A 22,669-nucleotide genomic window follows, 5' to 3' on the forward strand; every position below is an offset into this window, starting at 1 on the left:
TGCTGGCTCACGCGGCTGAATCAGCAATTCTCTCTCGTTTTCAGTTTTTATCACTCTCATCGGGCCACATGTGTAGTGTGTGCAGTGCTGTCACATATTGTCGCAGTGTTGAATGCGTTCACAAGAAGCCAAGGAGCTAATGTCTGAGAGTCCCATCTTGTGATGCTGTGAAACGCTGCGTAGTATAACGAGGGAGGATTTGGTTAATCCAGTAACGTGCTCGTAACCTCCAGGCTTCATCCGACAGACAGATCATTTGACTAACTGTGTGAAGTTGCATTCTTTGATTGTGCATTGAATCATTCTTTTCTTCCACCAACAGTGTTCTTCATTATCTTTTAATGAGACACTTTGAAAGGCCTGTTCATCTTAGCCCGGGTCAATCAGAGGGTGTAGAGTTTGTATTTCAGTATCTGTGGTATTCTCAGTGTTGTGTTGTGGTTGAACTCACTCCAAAAAAGCAAGGGCCACTCCATACTCACTACCCATGTCACAACAATCCAATGAACATGAGACTGTTTCTCTGATGTCCACAAATCACAAAGGCTTTTAGATCAACAATAGCCCAGCTACAGTGCAAGGTGTTTGGGCTTTGAAGGATGACATCCACCCTCTTCCCCCGGCTTCTCTCCCAGGCCCGCTCAGCCAGATCAAATCCAGCCTGCTCGGCTCCACCTCCGACTCCAACCTCAACAAGTACAGCACCATCAACAAGATCCCCCTCATCACGCTCAACTTCTCCGAGGCCAACAACGAGAAGAAGTGCCCCTCGCCTCCGTCCTCGGAGAAAACCATCATCGCCCCAAAGGTCAAAGACCGCACACACAATGTCACCGACAAGGTCACACAGGTAAGACGCCAGTCAGACATTAATGCTTAATAATCCTCAGGTAAATAGCAGCCCCCAGCCCCCCCCCTTCACAATTCTACTGTAGATAAAAATGTAAATATAAGGATTCTTAACATGTAATACTTCCACCTCATGATGTATCTGGTCTAGTTTCCAGATAAATAACACAAATAAACATTATAATCCTCTTTATTCAATGAATTCATATAGTTTTTATTCCATGACTTTAGCCCGGACACTGGAATTCAAAAGTAATGTTCATCATAATATATACTCCTTGTCCATTTAAGTGTGATTTGTGAGAACACGCACATACACACCGTGTCCTCTGTGAGCCTCAGGGTGATTAACTGAAATTCAAGGGTTCTGATATATAAAACGGCGGAGGTGTCTATCTCTTGCGGCAGATAATCAGGGATACTCTTACCGCTGCCAGACAGCGTCCATAATTCTAGAGTTACGGACAAGGTTAGAGGTCATTCTCACCTTCCCTGCCAGGGCTGAGAGGCAGCATGGAGCAGACGGGGGACTGTCAGTTAATGTATTCCCAAGAGGTGGGCCAAGCGCTGCCTCAAACCACTGATTAGGTCTCAGCTTTTTTGCATTTTTGCCCGTTAATGGTGTAACGGATAGAGGGCACGGAAATTGACCCCGGTTTGCACTCAAAGGCAGCTTACAGGTGAGGGCCTTAGACTGGAGCCAGAGGCGGAGAGATGGAGCAGACCGCAGTGCATCGCGCTGACCTCTCCGTCCCGCGTTAAAGTCAAAGTGATTACGCCGCACAGAGGGCACGCTCGCTAATGTGGTTTTAATGGACTTTGTGTAACATGTGGCACAGAGGAGGACCTGAAAACCAGTTGGTGTATAACTTCTGCTTTGTTATAGGGCAGTGTGTGTGTGTGTGTGAGTGTGTGTGCACAGAAATTAATGTGTATATGAGCATATTACTATTGTGCCACTGATCTAAGATGCAATGTCCCAGCTGTGATTCCAGACAGAGACATTAATCACATTTCATTCCCTTCTCACCAACACCCCCCCCCCCCCCCCCCAGCCCATGTTTCCTGTCGCTCTGCAGCAGTGTGTGTTAATATAGCATTTAATGTGTTGTCACAATGTTATCTCCTCCTTCCTTGTGTTTACAATAACTGCTCTGCCTGGAAATTTAGTCAGAGCAGTGTCACCACTTCTTCTTCTTTTTTTGCTTTTAAGCATTAAAATTATTTTACTGACAAACAGATGCAAAAGCTGTAAATGGGTTCCAGTTTTGGAATCATAAAACAGCCCTCTAGACACCCGACTGTGAGGAACACAAAGCAGCAGCAGATGTCTTGAAACCAGCTCTGGACTCCTGAGTTTATTTGAAGCCACGATCAAGGTGTCTGAACAGACCCTCTTCCCTCCTGGCCTTGGCTGCCTCGCGGCGACCACGGGCAGATGGAGGGTTCGCTCATGAAGCGGGTTGGCAAAGAGAGAAAGGAAAACAGACTTGTAGCTCACCTGCTGCAAGTCCTGGACATGCGTCTCATGTACTCCTGAGTCTCAGATGCCCCACTACTTTCCATTAATGTCTCAAATTAAACTTCCCTGGGTTATCTGAAGCTGAAAGTGGAACTAAACCATTACAACATGCATCATTTTTAATGATGGATAAGCACAGAAACATGAAACAGCTCCACTCTTATAAATAATACCCCTGTCCTTAGTGGGGGGAGAGAAAGCTAACGCTCGTTTGCATATCGTCTGAAGCCTCGCCAACACTGAATGAGCCCTGCGTTATCCCAGTTCATTTGCTACAAGTGCGCGCGGCTACAGTAGGTAGGTTAAATAATTAAAATGGGATCATTTATTTAGAAACAGATTGGCTACAACGCGTTAATCTAGAACTGTCACTCTGCCAAACGACCAACTCCTCCCAGGCGTCCTTGTGGGCCGAATGTGCGTAATGTATCCACGATTGCTGAAAGCTGCTTGTTTGCATCATCGCTATTGACCATAAACTGCATGATAACATTTTATTTATGCAAAGATTTTAACAAACACACTCAGATTTATTTATTGTTTGTTCTTGTGTTTCTGTTTCTTTGTCATTTCTAACAGAATCATTTAAAAAAAAAACACAAAAAAAAAACAGCAATCTAAGCACAGTTATTTAAAAGTCAATAGCAATTACACGCTGACTTGCGGCTGTAATGAAACAAGCATCTGAATCCCCCGCTTTTAATGAAGCGACAGCCCAATGAATAATAGAACACGTTCTCTTTGTCTGTACTTCTGCTTTCTGATCGATTTCAAAGGTGATCCCATATCAGCGAGTCAAAGCGTTTTGACCCCCTCACCATCGCGCACAGGGCAGATGTTTCTAATAACCAGTTCAATTATTAACACTTCGGCCTTTATCATGTGCTAAACATCATCCTTCTCTGCCCCACTCCTCTCCTCTCACTCCTTATAGGGTTTGTGAAGGTGACCAGGCCAGAGATAAGTGATGGATGCCAAAATATTTAAGTGTTTTAGAGTTTTTAAGGTTCTTTCTTTCTGTTCTCCATTCTTTCGCTGGCACACAGTTCTAATTGTCTCTCTGCCCTTGCGGCTCATGTGCTTTACCTGCCTCCCTCTCTTTGCATTCCTCCTCAGCGCTGCAATAATCAGCAGTGAAAGAGCCGCGGCCTGAAAATTCCTGCCTATTCGAGTGTCAGACACTTAGATGAATAGATGTATCCTCTACCCGCACCTATAATTACCTCCAAGTCATTGAGACTCATCTCCCAAATGGCCCATGACGCTGCTATAATATTGATGTTAAAAGCCATTTGGGTATATATGGTAACTGCAATATCAGGGATAATGATAGTGACATCCAGCCAAGCTGGAATGGATTTGACTCCCATCTTCAATGCAGAACGTTGTTTTGATTTTATGCAGGCTGTTGGTTGTTTTTTTTATTTTCTGTTCTGCTGCTAAGTTATGCACAACTTCCCAGATATATTTGTCTCGCATGTGACTGTGATAAAAAGATTTTATTCACACAGCAGTAGCTGTTGAAATCGTGGTGTTAAAACCGCCTGCTCCTGAATAGATTGTGGAAAAAATAGTTTAGTTAAAATTTCTAATTATTAGACTTGAAGCAGGGTTTTTTTTTTTTCATCCTTCACTTAGCACATGAATGATTTATTTGGGGGAATTCTTGCCTCAAGTAATCTTCTCATGCAGGGTTTTCTTTTAGTTAGGAGAGAACGTTAAACAGCTTTATATTGTACAGTGTGTACAGTCGTCGTACTGCAGGTCAGCTCCCGCAACCAAATTACTCACATATCAACAGACATAACCTTTACTTGACCTAATCATATACCATAATATAATTCTACTTACTAGCACGCACAACAGTGTAAAGGCAGGAACATGCAGAAGGTTAGTATTTTCAAAATAAAACAGGAACACAAAATAGAATGACTGAATAACCTGACTCAAGGGCTAGACGTGACAAATACATGTTGACTTATACAGAACTGTATTTACATTTTACTGAATTTAACTAATTTCCATTTGCACATAGTGAAGGATTAGCTATTTAGGACCCTGCATTTCCCATAATGCAATTTGATAGCTTGTGTTCTTAAACGTTCACTGCCTCACATACCCTCATCAGACGTCTCATGGTTTTCTGGTTGCTCCCAGAATAAGATCAGGAGCTGGGAAGTTCTGCCTGATGAGCTGGATCTATGAAAACTGTTTCCTCAGGCCTATGAAACAGTGTTTACAGTGTTAACGTGTGTGTTTTGTGGATTAACCGATAAGAATGTTTAACTGCAGCTATATTGTTAGTATGTGCTGAAAGCAGAACAGATGGCAAACACTACAAACACCAGTGAAATGAGTTGGTAAATTCTCCGTCTTCCTCCTCAGGTTCTTTCTCTGGGTGCAGACGTGCTACCTGAGTACAAGCTCCAGACGCCACGCATCGACAAGTGGACCATCCTTCACTACAGCCCCTTCAAAGCAGTGTGGGACTGGCTCATCCTCCTGCTGGTCATCTACACGGCCATTTTCACACCATACTCTGCTGCCTTCCTCCTCAATGACATCGAGGAGCAGAGGAGGCGGGAGTGCGGCTACTCGTGCTCGCCGCTGAACGTGGTGGATCTGATCGTGGACATCATGTTCATTGTGGACATCCTTATAAACTTCAGGACCACTTACGTCAACGCCAACGAGGAAGTGGTCAGCCACCCGGGCAAGATCGCCATCCACTACTTTAAAGGCTGGTTCCTCATAGACATGGTGGCCGCCATCCCATTCGACCTGCTCATCTTTGGCTCAGGATCAGATGAGGTGAGTGCAGGCATCAGGTACGTCCTGATTGATTTAATAATTACATTCACCTGATACTACTTTTTGAGAAGGCCAAACTTTTCCACGATGCTTGTCCACACTGTCACATTGCCAAAGCTGCAGAGAATCAGTCCCTCCTCGGGTTAACTCCTCTGGCAGTCATATTTCTGAGCTGTTTTCTCCAACTACGAAAAACCAATCTGACACTCGGCTGTCACATCTGCTTCCCTCCGCTGTCCAGACTGGAAGGCCCCCCGGGGGCAATCCAGATCAGTTAAAAAGGTCTCATCCTCCCAAACCAATCTGCCCGCGAGGAACTATTTTGTTCATGTACATCTGAGGGAGAGGGTTGAGTGAGTTATCTAATGTTCAGAGAGAGCAGTTTAGAGAGCACAGTAAGTACTGAGCAACAAAAAGGACATAAATCTCAACATAAGCCACAATGGAGCACTGTGTGTTTACCACCTGCTGCTTCATTTTTTAATAATAATTTAGTTTTTAAACTGAAGCATGCACTAAAATGTCTGGAAATGCCAGATGCCAGGATATATGATGTAACACCCCACACAACACACACACACACACACACACAAAAACATCCCAGATTGATGTGCGTGTTGAGGGGAAAGGCCCCGATGTCAGTCTGTTGGTTTGCTGAGTCATTATTTACCATTAGGTGAGGGATTCCATAGCTGGAGGCTGGCAGTGAGTGGCAGGTGGAGAAAAAAGAGCAGACAGCAGAGCGACACCGCGGCACGATGTACGTCCTCCATCACACGGCCTGACGACTGGTGCAGTGACAGGGCGTGTGATCCCGTTACAGCTGCTGTAACAATTTTAGCTCTTTGTCTTCAAGGTGTGTTATTTTAGCTCTCGGTGCAGAGACGGGGACTATTTTTAGACATAATCCCGTGCACCATTGTTGCCTGGAAACCATCTCTGACAAGATGTTAAGTTTTTTTTTGCTGATTTCATTAGAAACAGTTTGAAATCTCCCTTGAGAGACTCGTTTTCTTTTTTTTTTGCTTCTCACTCCAGGATCTCACTGTAGAACTTCAAGCGCTGCAGGCTGGCATATGAAAATAAATTCTGTGGTGCTGAATTTACCTACAGAAGTCATTTGAGCTCCTCTGTCATTTTCATATCAGTCTCCTGTTGCGATAAGATGCGATTTATTTGCCTATTTCGTCCACGTCCACATGCACGCAATGTTCAGATTTGAGGTAATTGCAAATTTGGGAGGCTCAGTGTGAAAATTTTCTCTAAACCAGAATTCAAATATTATTCCCCCCCTTTAATCTTTTACAGACTGGAGTAAATTTGTTCTAATAAACAAATGCTACAAACAACTCGGAATCCAAACTCCAAATGTCTTAGAGCGTGTGTGATTTTACTTTTTTTTTTTTTTTTTGTACATTAGTCTCAAACAGAAAAATCTTTTTGGGTACATGGGTAGCTCTTGCTTGAAGCTGCAGTAATCAATATTTCCAGATTGACTATAGATTGCATGACCACGTGCGCTGCCTGTGACAAACCTACAGAGAATTATCACCATCACCAACTCTGCAGTCGCCTTCAGCTTTATGGAGATTTTTTTCAGCATCTTCTGTGTGAAGTGTAAAGTTTTCCAGCAAGAAAAATCTTCCCATGACTCACACGTTCGTGTTCAGCTTTCTGTTGGAATTATTATGAAATGGAAATAAGCGATTTCACATGAGAGCACCTTGAATATTTGATAGCACATTGTGTCCAAGTACATGGAGTTAAAAAAAAAGGTCACATCCCAACCTCTGTTGACTCTTGGTGTTTTAAAGTGGCCCATGCGAGCCTGGAAAGCCACACAGTGGCAGATGGCCAGGGGGGATATTCATCTGATATTTTTTTTTATACAGCTGGTTGCTAATAAGAGCTTTAGCTTCGCTCCTCAGCGCGAAACGCCTCCGATTTACTGTAAGCCCTGATTTTAATCAACATTACACTGTGTGGGCCACATACAACGTGTGCTGTGTCATCTGCTCAGGTCGCTCAGACGGAGTCAGCTGCTCTACACCGACAAGCTCACAGTTTTACATGATTTAGGGTTCATCTGTTTCTATATGTTTTAGTTTGTCAGTGAAAGGGGCGAGCTGGCTGGATGTGGAGCAGTGAATGATGGCGGTGATTTAGGGGTGAGATTGGAAGGATGGAGGCTCTTTAATGGACCCATCAGAAGCAGCGCTCTTTCTCACCGCGACGGAGACACGTCTTCCCTTGTGAATCATCTGGGGGGGAAAAAAAGCTCCCCTTCCTGCTTTTACTACTCAGATTAATCCGTGTAATATTTCCTCTCACCTGTACAAGAGGCGTAAATAAGCGAAGTATAGACGTGAGGGGGCACAATTACTGCGGGAGGCTGCGGGTAATGATTTCCCCAAGGATATTAGGATAATTGTCAGGCACGATAGGGAGTGGTAGGACCTATTAGCATTTTCAAAGTCTCACTTATTGTGTTTACAGATTGTGCGACACTAATAGATCAGGACTTGTATCTGTTGCTGCCCCCCAAGTACTTTGAATTAAACAGAACAGAAGGCAGTGTGTGTGTACATTGTAATGTATGCATGCACGTGTGTGTGTGTGTGTGTTTTCTTCCCAGTGACTGGCTTCGAGGCTTTGATAAAGGTTCCAAGCTGCTGATATTTCTGTTTTTTTTAGACCCTATTTCGCTGTCGTCATGTGGAGTTATTCAAAAGTGCCTTATCATCAGCCAACAGATGAATCACCAAACTCTCCCTCTGCTTCTCACACTCGTATTTGCATGCGAGTTCCACTAAAAAGCCGGTTCCGTACCAGGCTTTCATGATTTGCAAGAGCCACGGGCATCAATGTCTTAGTCAGTGAAGTTGTGTTGACAGTGAGGGACGCTGAGTCCTTGAAAGATCTGTTTACACCAGCAGGAATGATCCAGCAATGATCCACTGTCTAGTCAGTGTGTCTGCTCCATGTGGCGCGTGAATAAGATAAGCTGCATATGTTTCTGAATCTCTAATCCCGAGCTGGCCGTCCTCACGACCCTTGACGCTGAAAGGCAACAAACAAACTCCTTCACTTTGCTGCTAAAACCCCTGCTCTGATTTTTAACTTCGCCTTGTGGCAAAACTGGGGTAACGCTTTCAAATGAAAGCAGCTTTTCAACCAATTAAAACCTTTAACTGAATCTCTCGTATCCCTCTGTTTGCCAGACCACCACTCTGATTGGTCTGCTGAAGACGGCCCGCCTCCTACGGCTGGTGCGCGTTGCCCGTAAGTTAGACCGCTACTCAGAGTACGGCGCCGCCGTCCTCATGCTGCTCATGTGCATCTTTGCCCTCATCGCTCATTGGCTGGCCTGCATCTGGTACGCCATTGGCAACGTGGAGAAGCCTTACCTAGAGCACAAGATTGGCTGGCTGGACAACCTGGGGGTGTCAATAGGTGATTTTACTTTTCCTTTATTCTACCAAAGAAAAATTTTGTACCACTTTTGATTACAATTTTTTTTAATGTTTTATTAATTTATTATTTTATTATTATCATTGTAGGTAAAAAATACAACTACAGCGACCCCAGCTCGGGCCCTTCCATCAAAGATAAGTACGTCACAGCGCTCTACTTCACCTTCAGCAGTCTGACCAGTGTGGGCTTTGGGAACGTGTCCCCCAACACCAACTCTGAGAAGATCTTTTCCATCTGCGTCATGCTCATTGGATGTGAGTGACAGCTGAGTCACAGTACACACAAAGAGTATTTTAATCCTGTCATTACTGAAAACTCTCTGTAATCAGGGCTGTATGAGAATTTCATGTCGCTGTCGATGATAATCACACTGAGACGATTTACTCAATCGTTAATTTTAAAGGAAATATTTCAGATTATTTTTTCTAAATCAATATCCAGCGGGCTTTGTTTTGAATAGAAGATGTAGATGTGGTTATTGTATAGACGTAGCTACCATGACTCAGCTGTCACCCGTGTGCCTTTGCCTCGCAGCTCTAATGTACGCCAGCATCTTTGGCAACGTGTCCGCCATCATCCAGAGGTTGTATTCAGGTACAGCCAGGTATCACCTTCAGATGCTACGGGTCAAGGAATTCATCCGATTCCACCAGATCCCAAACCCACTGAGGCAGAGGCTGGAGGAGTATTTCCAACACGCCTGGACGTACACCAACGGCATTGACATGAACATGGTACGAGAGGAGCATGTGCACCAGTGTGCGTTTGATTTAGGCGAGGGGGGCTTCTTTATTTGGCAAGCCTCTAGCTTTTGTGTTGTGTGTTTTCTTTCAAAATGGAAACTGAATATGTTTAACTTTAAGTTTGTTGTTGCTTTTTTTCTTTTGTTGCTTCCTCTCTCCTTTACAAACTCATTCGTGTGAGTTTGACGTGTGGCCACCATTTCTGCTGAGTTTCAGCTATCCTGTCCCTGAAAAGTGCTCTTACCACATCAATGTAAAGCAGCCTCACTATGTCATTTGCATAGTATAATGTTTGCATCACGATTATACTGTGCAATGTTCAGTCATAGCCGCAAATGAAATGAAAGCTACAGTTACTGCGCTATGCATGCAGTAACTGTAGCATTTCTCAACATGATACTGTTCATGGTACTTATATAAGTTTGTCTTTTCCATGTCTGCCTCATGTCAAATGGAATGACCCCACCACTCTGGTAAGAGCAGGAGGTACATGTGTTAACACAACTAATGTCAATATGTTCCTCAGTGGTAGAGCTTCATCTAGCGGTGCCTGATACTAGTGGAATGCTTTATTTGTTTCTAGCTTAAATATACAGAAGACCACAGATTATATAATGTTAATGTTTTAATATGTAATTGTTTCATTATTGTCCCAGACATGCATGTTTAATGGAGGGCACGTTCCTGCAGTGTTTTATCTGTCACACAACTTACTGTACATACATGAACACACAACCATTCTGTAAACAGTTGCTGTGTTGCCACATCCCAGGTGGATTTACAGGATCAACTTATGCATGCCAGTTATTGCAGAAGACACACATACATTAACACTGAATGCTTCTTGCAGGCCACGGTAATAGTCTATCGGTGGTAGACTTGCGTGTGGCCTGCCTTGAGGTCCCCCTTTTGCATGAAATCTGTGTATTCAAACACAACCCCATGATATTCATCTGGTACCAGAGACAGAGTGAATCATGCCTGTGAGAGTGGGCACAGCCTCGCCGGGCACTGCCAGGTTTCCCTCCCACTGTGGGAGGCTTGGCTGCATGCTCCGTGGTGGCACCTGCGCTTGCCAAATGTTGTTCAGTCTTTCCTTTCCAAATCTACTGATCAGTTTTTGTTCCGAGCAACAAAAAAGCCTGTCAGAGCCAGAAAACCAGTTCAGGCTTTTTTTTTGTTTTTTTGTTTGTTTTTTTGTCGCTGTGCTCTTGTCATTCGCACATTGTATTGTATGTGTAAATGACAAAAGATAAGAGATGTGTTTTCGTGGCTGTCCCTTATGTGTCCTTGAAGCCCTTTTCCCTGCCATCCAGTGTCTGTTGTGTTAAAGTTTAAAAAGAAAATGTGGCCCGTTTCAGTCAGTTCACAATCTCAAGGGATCATTAGTTTTGTCACTGGTCTCTGTATCTTTGTCTTTACAAGGGTAAGTGTTTTTTAAGTTGGTTTTTATGCATCAAAATGTCCTTACTTCAAACAAAATGTTAAATGTCTTTATCATACATTTTTTAAAATTATATTTCCAACAGTCTCCCAGCCTAACTCGGATGGGTAGGAATGCTTTAACCAATCATGGTTGGGTTATGTTTCATGATTTATTTCTCTTTCGTCTTTACATAGCAGACAATATGTGAGAGAACTGAGGAATGTATCAACAGAGTCACATTCTTTGAGGGAAAACTGAGTATTAGTTCTACTTTTTTGTAATGGTTCACAGCATAGTTTCATCATGGCAGAACAGAAAGACCATGAAACTCTAAAAAAAGGAAAAGTATCAAAAACAAAGCAGACTGATCCTGTGCTTTGAGTCCTTTCTCATCTAAAGTTGCTGAAAGGCTCAGTAAAACCCTAAATTGTCGCTTTGCGTACAGGGACATTTACAGGCAATTTGTACTGCAGGATATAATAGGTTTGATGCAGGTTGTAGCCAGGAACTCAAGGGAGAGAACCCAAATTCAGATATATTTGACAATTTGACAATATTTGAACAACCTAAAGGCACTGGTTTACAGTGTCTGTTAGGCCAGGAAACAAAACTGAGAAATAACAAAGAATGTAACTCTGACTGGAACCAAAAGACAATAACAGAGGTAAATGAAAAGGAACAGCACACTGGGTAGAGAACACCAGACCAAACCAGAGGAACAAAAAACCAGCACAGATAAAGTGACAAGGTAATTGGCAACAGGTGACACACATTAGGGCAGGGCAGACAATCAACAAGGAGGGAAAGAGACAAAGACAGGAAGTAAAGCTAGAGCAGAGACACAAGAGATGCAACTACCAAAATAAAACAGAAAACACACTAAATAGAAATGCAAAAGCCAAAACAAGTCCACAAAATCTCACTGGATCACTGACCTGGTTGGGTGGAGGGGGTCTGGTGGAGGGAACCAGGGGCAAGAAAACAGGGAGCTGATGAGTGAAGCAGGACGGCTCAGGAGGCTGGCTCCAAGGCCAGGCAGACAGGCTAAGGCAGACATGGGCAAACTACGGCTCACGGGCCCACACCCGGCCCTTTGTGCGTCCCTGTGCAGCCCGTTTGAGGCCAATCATAAATTAGAATATAAATGAAAAAATATTCATGCTGTGCATGCAATACAACTGTGTTGCTTTTATTTTGAAAAGCCAAAAGCATGATGTTTTACATATGGATGCACATGGCCCACGGGCCGTAGTTTGCCCAGGTCTGGGCTAAGGCAATGGGGAGGCTGACCTTACAGGTGGTGCAGCAAGGAGGAAATGAGTCTTCTCTGGAGGTGGAGCAGGAAAGCGAGTCCCCTCTGGAGGCGGAGATGGAGGTGGACACCAAAGAAGGAGAGTTCCCTTTGGAGGCGGCGCTGGAAAGCAAGTCCCCTTTGGAGGTGGAACTGGAGGGCAATGGCTGGGAAGGAGAGTCCCCTCTGGAGGTGGAGCATGAGGGTAACAACAGGGAAGGAGAATCCTCTCTGGAGGTAGAGCTGAAGGGCAATGGCGGAGAAGGAGAGTTCCCTCTGGAGGCTGAGTTGGAAAGCGGGTCCCCTCTGGAGGCGGAGCTGGAGGGCCACCGCAGAGAAGGAGAGTTCTCTCTGGAGGCGGAGATGGAAAGTAATTCCCCTCTGGAGGCAGAGCTGAAGGGCAATCCCTGGAAAGGAGAGTTAGTTCTGGAGGCACAGCAGGAGGTTGACAGCCGTGAAGGAGAGTCCTATCTGGAGGTGGATCTGAAGGGCGACTATGGTGAAGGAGAGTCCTCTTTAGAGGTGGAGCTGGAGAATGACAGTTGGGAAGGAGAGTTCCCTCTGGAGGCAGAGCTGGAAAGCGAGTCCCCTCTGGAGGCAGAGCACAAGGTTGACAGCAGTGAAGGAGAATTCTCTCTAAAGGTGGAGCTGGAGGATGTCAGTTGGGAAGGAGAGTTCCCTCTGGAGACAGAGCTGGGAAGCAAGTACTCTCTGGAGGCGGAGCTGGAGGGTGACAGCTGCAAATGCAAGTCCCCTCGAGATTTCGTGGGGTGTAGACAAAGGTGCATGTTTGATGACCAGGTGCCTGTGACAGGACATCAGGGGCTGAGGTGGGCAGTCCGGCCGACCAGGACCCCTGATGCCGGGACACCTGGAACACTGGCCAAGCCACCCAACGCAGGAGACACATGAACAAGGCAGATATGGGCCAGAGCCCTTAACACAGGAAGGGATGGAGTGACAATGGGAGTTGCCAGCTCTGGGTTCAGCTGGGCTTCAATCTTGGCACTGGGCAGAGAAGACTCGGGTTCACTGGGCAGTGGAGGCTCGGGGTCACTGGGCAGCTGGGTCCCTGGGGTCGCTGGGCAGCTGGTTACCTCACTAGAGGCTAGCATGCCAGAGGCTAGCCAACTGAGGCTGGTGGACATTCCTGAATGATTCACAGTGCAGCAGCATAAGAGTATATGACAGATCCTCCAATTTGGCCTTGAAATCTGGGACTGCTGGGTCCATTGTTGGCCAGTTGTATGTTTGTAATAGTAATTTGTTTAGCTAGGAACACAAGGGAGGGGACTGAAATGCAGATACACCAGGCAGGCTGACAAAATTTTAGCACAGAGCCTTAAATACACGAGAGGTAATTGGAACAGGTGATACACATTAAGGCAGGGCAGACAATCAGCAAGGAGGTAAACAAAGACAGGAAGTAAACTAGGAACAGAGACACAAGGGATGTAACTACTAAAATAAAAATAGGAGCAGGAAATACTAAACAGAAACGCGAAAACCAAAATAAGAGTCCAAAAAGGGTCCATTACAGGGGCTGATCATGACAAGGTTTTGAGAAGAAGGAAAGAACACAAGTGGCAATTTTACCAAATTTCTCTGGAAATTCATTAAATTTGACCTTTGAACTTCACCCCAAACCAAAACGCAACACACTAAGCATTTCAGCACATCAAAACACTGACAGCTTCTAAAAAAATATATTTCCATATCACATGTAATCACTTCATAATCATGTGTGCTTTGACCCACACTCAGGTCCTGAAGGGCTTTCCAGAGTGCCTGCAGGCGGATATCTGCCTCCACCTCAACAAGAACCTCCTCCAGGGCTGCAAGGCGTTTCGTGGAGCCACAAAGGGCTGCCTCCGGGCCCTGGCCATGAGGTTCAAGACCACCCACGCTCCCCCTGGAGACACCTTAGTGCACTGCGGGGACGTGCTCACAGCGCTTTACTTTGTCTCCCGCGGCTCCATCGAAATCCTCAAAGATGACGTGGTGGTGGCCATCCTGGGTGGGTCTACTGCACACCTCTAGAACATTTACCTGCGGTTCAATAGTTTGTTCTTGATTGGAGTCCCTGTATTCAACACGTCGAACCATTTCTAATTAGCCCAGAGAATTCTATTGATGAACCAGCTCAAAAACGTTTCAGAAACAACCACAGAGGTGCACAACTGATTAGCTTTGCCTGAACTGGTAATATAAGGTACCCTACCTATCTACCCTATAGGGTAGATACAGGTGGGCCAGCAAAATAAAAATGGTTCGGTTCTGCTGCTGAGCTGCTGCAGCTGAGATCCCTGTTGGGTATGTTGTAATAACTTACTTCAAAGAACACTGTGATTGCTGCCTCACAGTCGTGTCTCAGATGAAGGGAGAGGACAGAAAAGAGCGGGGGAGGACACATGGTGGGACGAGAGTAACAGAGGATATGTGTTGATGAAAAAAACAAGAACATGATTGCTTTCAAATAGAGATGGATGACAATAGAAGCAGGAAGGGATGGAGAGCTGAGCGAGTGGGCAGGGTAGGAAGAAAAGACAAGCGATGGGAGAGAAAGAAGACAAGAGTTAAAGGAAGGGGGCAGATTGAGAAATTCAGGAGAGAGGTGAAGTGGCAGAGGGAGAGGAGAAGGTAGGTTTCATGTGCTTGATGACAGGAACCACTGAGATGCATCACCAGCATTAAAATGTAATTACAGTAAATCTCATCTTTCAATTTCTCTCATCTCATCCCAGCAGCCGGCAGGTGAATCCTACCGAGGCTCCTATGGATTTGTTTTTCTTTTGATTACTGTTTTCATGGAGCCAATTAGCTTTGGAGAAAACCGGTGACACAATAAGGTCATGATGAGCAAGAACCGTGGATGGTGAAGTTGTAGGTTACACACAACTCAGCACATTTTCCCTGCTACAGCAAGAGAACTGCTGATTTCTCCATTTCCGTACTATGTTGTTTATAAAGTAAGCAGAGTAAAACCCTGTGGCCATTCCATGTAGGTCATTCTCTAAACAGAGACAGGAATGTTTGACCTGTATAACGTCCATGCGGACAGACTGGCATGGTGAAAATCCCTTTTTTTAGACGACTGCAATGCCCTTTAGCCTCTTGTACATTTTCGTGCTTTTCTGCCAGGTGGTCCATCTCTTTATAGGTCACCACATACAGTACCTGTGCCTGTTTCTCCCGCAGGTAAGAATGACATCTTCGGCGAGATGATCCACCTGTACGCCAAGCCGGGGAAATCCTGTGCCGACGTGCGGGCGCTGAGCTACTGCGACCTCCACACCATTCAGAGGGAGGAGATTCTCGAGGTGCTGGACATGTACCCAGAGTTTGCTGACCACTTCCTCACAAACTTGGAGCTGACCTTTGACCTCCGGGATGAAAACGCCAAGGTAATCGGTGTGGAGGTGCCGACGCCAGTTCCTGTCTCTGGTTACAACTATCAAGGAAGCAGTAAATTGCAATGAAGGCTTTTATGTAAAATCAATCTTATTACTTCTGCTTTAGTGTACAGTAAGAAAGCTTCTAGTGGAGACCATTAACTTGAATTAAACAGTCTATTCTCTATACCATGTCTCTGCCATGTCCATTTAAGCTGGAGAAATAGCTTTATTGTTCATTCTCTTCAGTGCTTCTATTTATCCATGGTTGTGGGAATAAAAGCATGAGGGCTAATCTGCCATTTGCTGGAAGACAAGAGTTAGAGATAGAGAGTATTAGTCAAGCATGAACGGACAGAGGGCACGATGTAAGTTGTAATTATGATGAATCGGGTGTTGCGGAAAGACGGGCGAGGCCCGATGTGAGCGAGAATCTACGCTACTCAGTTGTTTTATTTATCTTTTAAAAGAGAGCAGGACGTGCTCTTTGCGCTGGCCTTTTGTTATTTATTCAGAGAATTGGAAAGACGAGTTGGAGACACACGAGAAGGTTCTGGCAGGATTACATCAAAACAGGTGATACATGGTGCTCCAACAAGACCGGGAGCAGTTTAGGTTTCTTACTTAAGGAAGGATCTGCGGAGGTGGAAGCCTATGCACAAACATACATGAGCGTTAGCATGTCTCATCATATGTGACATGATTCAGTCTAATCCCATGTTGTTCATTGTTTACAGACAACCTATCCACAAGGAACTGACTCTAACATGGATGATACCAAGTGTCGCAGACGGGTGTCGTACAAGAGGAAATCCTCTACAGGTCAGCTCGGGACACAGCAACACAACTGTTGAAGGGTGTTAAAGTTAAAGACCCACACAGCTGTAAAGATGATATTTTCTCATTGTAAATAGTAGTGTCATTTCTGTTGTGTTCTGTTATTTCCTTTGTGATATGTTAAACTTCCCTGAGAGTTCACTTACCTGTTTTAATCACTGAGAGAAACTAAAATGAAATCATTGCCCTGCACCTGCACACAGAGACTGGGTGGAGCAGAGTTAATATAAAACTTTATTCCCCCCTCCACCACCAACAATTTAGACCCTGTCAGTAGATTAAACCGTCAGTCTATATTATGATGTCTCCAGGCGATGTTGGAGTTATATAATGCAGCCTCTGTAATATGAAGTGTCCACATAACACACCAAAGCTGTGCTCACTCTTTCCCAGCCCTCTGTCATGAATGTGTGCTGCTGCTCAGCCCAGCTTAATACCCCCAGTGTTACATAAAGGTGGAGTTTCATAAAGTGATATTACCAGTAAGGCTTAGTTTAGCAAATCAGGGTTATTTTCAGAAAATGATTCTGTTTTACGAAGCAAGTTTGAGTAAGACTGATCTAAGGTCTGATCTAAGGTCCCTTTGTGCTTTCCAACACAGCCCAGACCAGTTACAGTACAGATAAACACAGCGGCCTCCCTGCCCTCAGACTGCAGGGCAGCTTTCAGATGACAGTACGCGGCGTGTTTGAGTAGCTCGCGCCGTGGGAGCTGTTGTAATTTGACTTCTAACAGTCAGGAGACTTGGGACTCGGAGACAGAAGCCTCCGCACAGCAGCAGCAGCACTCAGCGTTTTGGCTTCGATTCAGGCAAATCTAATTGGTCACCATGGTTACAGGCCATCTGAATACAGTATCACCATCTCCCAATATAACACAAGTGAGGACAGAGAATGTACCTAACGGTCTATTTCACAGTCCTGCAGCCGGCACATCCTGCCTCCATCCATCAGGTGTGAGGATTTAGAATTCAGTAGGATGAGCTGGGTTCATTTACTGCTGATCATCACAGATTCAGAGTAACTGTCAGTTACATAACATGATTTGCTCAGAACATGAAGGGCTCACTCGACGGCTAAATTCTCCTTTAACATTGTTTGTCCTCACTTCAACCCCTGAGCAAAGCATTCGCTATGTGTTGTCAAAGATAATGAGACAGCTCAGACATCTCCAGAGGAAAGTCAGAAGCCAGTGTTCCCTCAGCAGATTTCCTGATTTCTCCCTGTAGGTTCCCACAACAAGGAGCCGGTGGCCGCCTACTGCGACGCCAAGCAGGGGAGGCAGATCTACGCCTCCTCAGCAGCTGAGGAGAAGAGAGAGTCGGCGGAGGAGGGAGAGGACGAGGAGGAGGAGGAGGAAGAGGAGGAAGGCAGAGAGGAGGAAGAGGAGCAGAGGCCCTTGTGTTCTGGTGTCCTGGGCTACCCAGTGGTTAGGGACCACTCCCTGGGCTTTGGGATGAGCAGCGCGCCAGATGCACAGGCTGCAGAAAACACACAAGACCAGGTTTATAAAGGTGATGCCAGCTCATTTATTCCTCCGTTAGTTTTCACCGATTTAATTTCGGCTCAGAAAGAAAAAAGAAGCCTTTTTTTCTCACCCTGTCATTCGAATAAATGTTTTCCCTGAGCCGATTTTTCTTTTTTTTTGCCCAAACATTAAAAATGTCTTGTATAAATGGACATCAATTTTTCTCTAAATGTGCAGGGTTGTCCTCTAAAGTTTTACTCTAGAATGGTAATTGGCTCAGAAGTTAATTTAGAAAAATCCCAAAAATAATAAATAAATAATCCCTAAGCCCCAGAGGAGGAATGTCACACCTATTAAAAATCCAAACAAGGATTATGTGTCATTATGGTGAAACCTAAAACCCACTCAGTAATAAAATGTAAGAGGATTATATCCAGCAACCAGCCTGGGGTCACCCTGTTAGATCGTAGGTCACGACCAAATAAAGGATTTACAGGAAACATTAGGTTAAAAAAAAAATCGTCTTGTTATCTGGTGAGTGAGGTCGAGTTAGATCTTTTTTTAAGGTGTAATTATTTATTCGCTTACAGTGAAAATTGAACACAACGCGGGGACACGGTAGTTAGGAGAGTTATAAAATCCTCCTGCAGATCCTGGTGCGGTTTAGAACAGTGGGAGCAGCAGGCTTGACTGTCGGGGGGATTGAGGATGAGAAATCCTGCCTTTCACCGTCTGCCTGCTGCTACCGGCGCCTACAGCTTGACCTCATGTGACCCAGAGACAGAAGAAGCAACTGCACTTCCGGCTTAGATCCCTATAATATCATGCACTGTGAAGAAAGCTCCATCACATACACACACACACACAATGTAACGCAACAATAACCCTTAGTGCAGGATTTCCCTGCATTTTAACTGCCAAGTTGTACTCAGCATGACGCTGAGATGGAGAAACTGTGTCAGCGTGTTGATTTGATAGTGATATCCCATATTTCAGCTGTTGCAGCCATAAGAGGATTTCTGCCAGAGTGGAGAGCGGAGTGATATTGATTCCTATAAACAGCTTGGCAAGAACAACATACAGGAAATGCCAGTTTAATCTTCAGCCATCACCCAGAAACCTAAACGGAGGGGAACAGAAATCCCTGTGAGGATGTGACTGTCAACCAGGGTCAGATGTGTGTTTTCCTCTGTAGGATAGATGTTAGGATTCAGCAGGCAGTGAGCTGCTCAGAGCTTAGGAAAGCTAAATGATGAAAAGGCACAACACAGGAAGAAGCTTCCCTTGAGGCACTGTTCTAATAACACAGATCATTTACCCTGTGTGTGTGTTCATGTGTGTTTGCGCACACCCTCCCCTCCCAGAGCACCACGCAGATGAGTGGGTGCGTCAGCGTCCCAGCGAGAGCGCCGAGGAGCCAGCCCGGTGTCAAGAGACGCCGGCCGGGGAGGACGACAGCGACACGGACCTCACCTACGGGGAAGTGGAGCAACGGCTGGACCTGCTGCAGCAGCACCTCAACAGGTGTGCGGGGGCCAAGAGGGCTGGATAGGACATGTTAGTCATGTCAGACCAAAATACTTCATTTAAACCTGTCATGAGGAGATGCGGCCTCATTTATTTAATCCTTCTCTGGCTTTATCTTAGATCCCATCATATCACTGTGTGAAAGGAAATGATGAAAATCATGTGGCACTTTCACACTTTTTCATTTAAAGGGGAATTCCACCTTTGTGTCTCCAGAGGGAGATAGGTGAAGTCCCATAGATGTCCTCAGGTGATGTCACTTGAGTGCTGCAGCGGAAGATAAGTTTGTTTTGCTGCTAACACACCTGAATCCCCAGGTGAACTGTCGATGGTTGAGTTGCATTGTTGGTAATGTAGGATTTCAGAAGGTATCTCTTTAAATGTTCAATCACGAGTCCAGTAACAAGAGTGCTAATCATTTGAATATTGAATAAATCAGATGGGAGTTCATGTAAATTTTCAAACTCCGAGCTGGAGTATAAAATGTATTCTTTTCAGCAATGAGTCTCCTGACCTTTAGATGACTAAAGACACATTTGGGGGATCATGTTTGGCTCCGTTTCCCATAATAGGCTTTTCATTTTTCTTCAGCTTCCTCTTAGCAGTCGTCTTTCAGAGCATCGCCTTGCGATTGTGTGCCTATAATTGGCTGAAAACATTTGAGGCCAGACGCTCGCTGCAGCCGGGCTTATTGCCGGACTGTGCGAGGCAGCTCTCTGCTGGTGCACTGATACAGATGAGGGGGAGGCAGACAGTCAGCGGGTGTCTATTTATAGCAGCCACGAGATGCAGACACATTGCAAAGGCTCTTGACGTCATCCCGCTTGGAACGCTGGGGGTCGTGGTGAAGTTTGGTGCAGTTGTGGAGGAAAGCTGGAGATGGTTTCTCCAGGATCCTGCACACTGAGCTTCTATTTGCATGAAGGGGGGGGGGGGGGAGGGGCCATCATTCATGCATGTATGCTGCTTTGCAGTATTTGTCTGAAGCAGCAGGCACGGCCTCTGCACACCTAACCCTCATTTCACCGAAAACATGCTGGAGCCAAAGTCTTTATTTGCACTTATTGTCCTGGCACAGCGACAGGGAGGCATTCCCCTCTACGCTGGAGAGTCTCTGCTCGCTCTATTTGCTGTTTCGGTGTCTTCTCGTGGACCAAAAAAAAAAGGTGTGTGTGTGTGTGGAGAGGTGATTCACCATCTCACACACTCCATGCCGTGATGTAACTTGCTGCATTAGATGATGACACACAGGTGCAGGTGTATGGTATTTTAGGCCCTGCCTCACAAAAAAAAAAAAAAAAAAACTTTCCAGGATTTATCAAAGTCTCACGTTCAGTTCAGAAGTTTTATCTCTTTGGCGTGATTTCTTAAAGGATTTCATTTAACTCGCAAATATTTTCAAACAGAGAATCACAGCCAACCAACAGAGCATGTCAGAGAATGCCCAGAATCCTTTAGGATGCACATCTCAGAGGCATCAAGCTGCTGCAGCATTCAAACCATCTGCACTTGGAAGGTTTGAGTCTCCCCCTAGTGTTTGGTATTAGTACTATTCACAATCCCATCATGATAACACAACAAACAAGCTAGTGACAGTTATACATTCCCATTTAATACACTGTGCTGATTTAACTCTGATAAGATCACAGCAAGAGCTCGGGTGTTTTATAGGAGCAGTTCAATCATAATGCATAATAATCAGCATCATTAGGTCTGTAATTATTATCATAGCTGTTACAGAAGCAACAGCCAATCAAAAGCAGAAGAATTGATTTAATGAGCAGAAGTTTTATTCATATGTTCTGGACACGTTTGCTCCTGATTATGATCGTACATGTGACTGACAGTGGAAATCAGTGCTGATGAGCAGCACAGAGACAGAGACGTTTGTTTGTTTGTCTGTCTGACCGTCAGACTGGAGTCCCAGATGACTGCAGACATCCAGGCCATCCTGCAGCTCCTCCAGAGGCAAACCGCAGCAGGTCCCCCGGCCTACAGCACCGTCACTTCCAGCCCCGAGTACCAGAGGCCGGCTGTCCGGGTCCAACCGGCGTCCGCCATCCAGGCGGATCTCAGCCTCGGTCCTGCTCCGCCTCGGCCACAGGTACAACACACACACACACACCAGAGTTTCAATTAGCAAAACACATAATGAAAACATCTATATTATGAATTACTATGAATTACTATGAATATAGGATTTGGTGATGTGCACTTTGGATGTGAGGACAGTATTTGGGTTTAAAGTCACTTAAGCTCTTTGTATAATGAGTTTTCAGTTTAAATCAGGTCCAGACCGTGTCCAGAGTCTCTGCCAAATGACTCATGGGACGCCCACCTGTCTTCCCTCAGAGCCCTGGCCCAGAGACAGCCCAGAACAAATCCAAAGAAACCTCCCCAGTCCTCCTCCACACAGAGACTCTTCCAGACGGGACCTTTGCTGGACTGCTCGAGAGCGACGCAGACACGGAGCAGAGACCCACGCGAAGCGATAAGCACTCTCTAGAGCGACAACACCAGAACGACAACACCAATAGGTTCCCCTCAGGCCGACAGGCCTCTCTACCTGATGTCCCCAGCAGCTCAGGAATGTTGGGACTCCACAGGCCAGTTTCTGACCCGGGGCTTCCAAGAAAGTAGGTCCCCCCCCCCCCCCCCCCGCCCCGCCCCGCCCCTGACTCTCCCCCAACTCTCAAGTTTGACTCAGGGTCTAGGAAAGAGACTGAATATGCAAAGGAAAACAAACTGTAGACTTTCTTCCATTCCTTTTACGGAAAAAAATCTCCCAGCCCAAACCCTTCCTACGCTGATTTAGATGTATAAAGTCCATTTATACAGAGGTATTTATACACTATATTATTAACATATGTAAAGTCATCATCTACTGTGTACATACTTCAAATAGAACACTGCCAGCAACACGAGGCACCTGATGTGCTTTTTCTAAAAGAGATAATATGCATGTTTTTGTTTTTTCATGGTTTCTTTTCCGTTGCATGTTCCTCACACACGCGCACACACACACACACACACACACACACTGCAACCGGCCAGGCAATCAGGTGTGATCTCGGCATGCTCACAGACCTCACCGTAGCTATCCAAGTCTCCTTTTCTATGACTCTACCCTCTCCTTGCGGTGGGGAGGGGGGGGGGGGGGGGGGGGGCAAAGCTACTTGAAACTCTTTCAGTCCATCGTTTATCAGCAGCTCCGAACAACCGACGCGCTTTGAAGCCCCCCCGAGGAGATCTGTCTGTATGTTTGGCGTGCCTACTGTACACCACATTGCCACATAAAAATAAAAATAAAAAAACACAACACAGTGTGAT

General features: G+C 45.4%; 1 protein-coding gene across 1 annotated transcript in view; it reads left to right on the forward strand.

The window, feature by feature from the left end:
- kcnh7 (potassium channel, voltage gated eag related subfamily H, member 7) overlaps positions 1 to 22,283 on the forward strand; it is a 46,024-nt gene extending 23,741 nt beyond the window's left edge. Inside the window, exons 7-18 of the mRNA XM_041032433.1 lie at positions 636 to 850; positions 4,757 to 5,182; positions 8,404 to 8,635; positions 8,743 to 8,910; positions 9,191 to 9,390; positions 13,881 to 14,133; positions 15,315 to 15,520; positions 16,246 to 16,330; positions 17,574 to 17,858; positions 19,177 to 19,336; positions 21,254 to 21,443; positions 21,692 to 22,283. Coding sequence (XP_040888367.1) covers positions 636 to 850; positions 4,757 to 5,182; positions 8,404 to 8,635; positions 8,743 to 8,910; positions 9,191 to 9,390; positions 13,881 to 14,133; positions 15,315 to 15,520; positions 16,246 to 16,330; positions 17,574 to 17,858; positions 19,177 to 19,336; positions 21,254 to 21,443; positions 21,692 to 21,979 — 2,708 coding nt within the window. The 3' untranslated portion in view covers positions 21,980 to 22,283. The remainder of the gene's footprint in view (positions 1 to 635; positions 851 to 4,756; positions 5,183 to 8,403; positions 8,636 to 8,742; positions 8,911 to 9,190; positions 9,391 to 13,880; positions 14,134 to 15,314; positions 15,521 to 16,245; positions 16,331 to 17,573; positions 17,859 to 19,176; positions 19,337 to 21,253; positions 21,444 to 21,691) is intronic.
- Positions 22,284 to 22,669: the final 386 nt, after the last annotated feature.

Source organism: Toxotes jaculatrix, chromosome 24 (assembly GCF_017976425.1).
Source record: "Toxotes jaculatrix isolate fToxJac2 chromosome 24, fToxJac2.pri, whole genome shotgun sequence".
Lineage (NCBI taxonomy): Eukaryota > Metazoa > Chordata > Actinopteri > Toxotidae > Toxotes > Toxotes jaculatrix.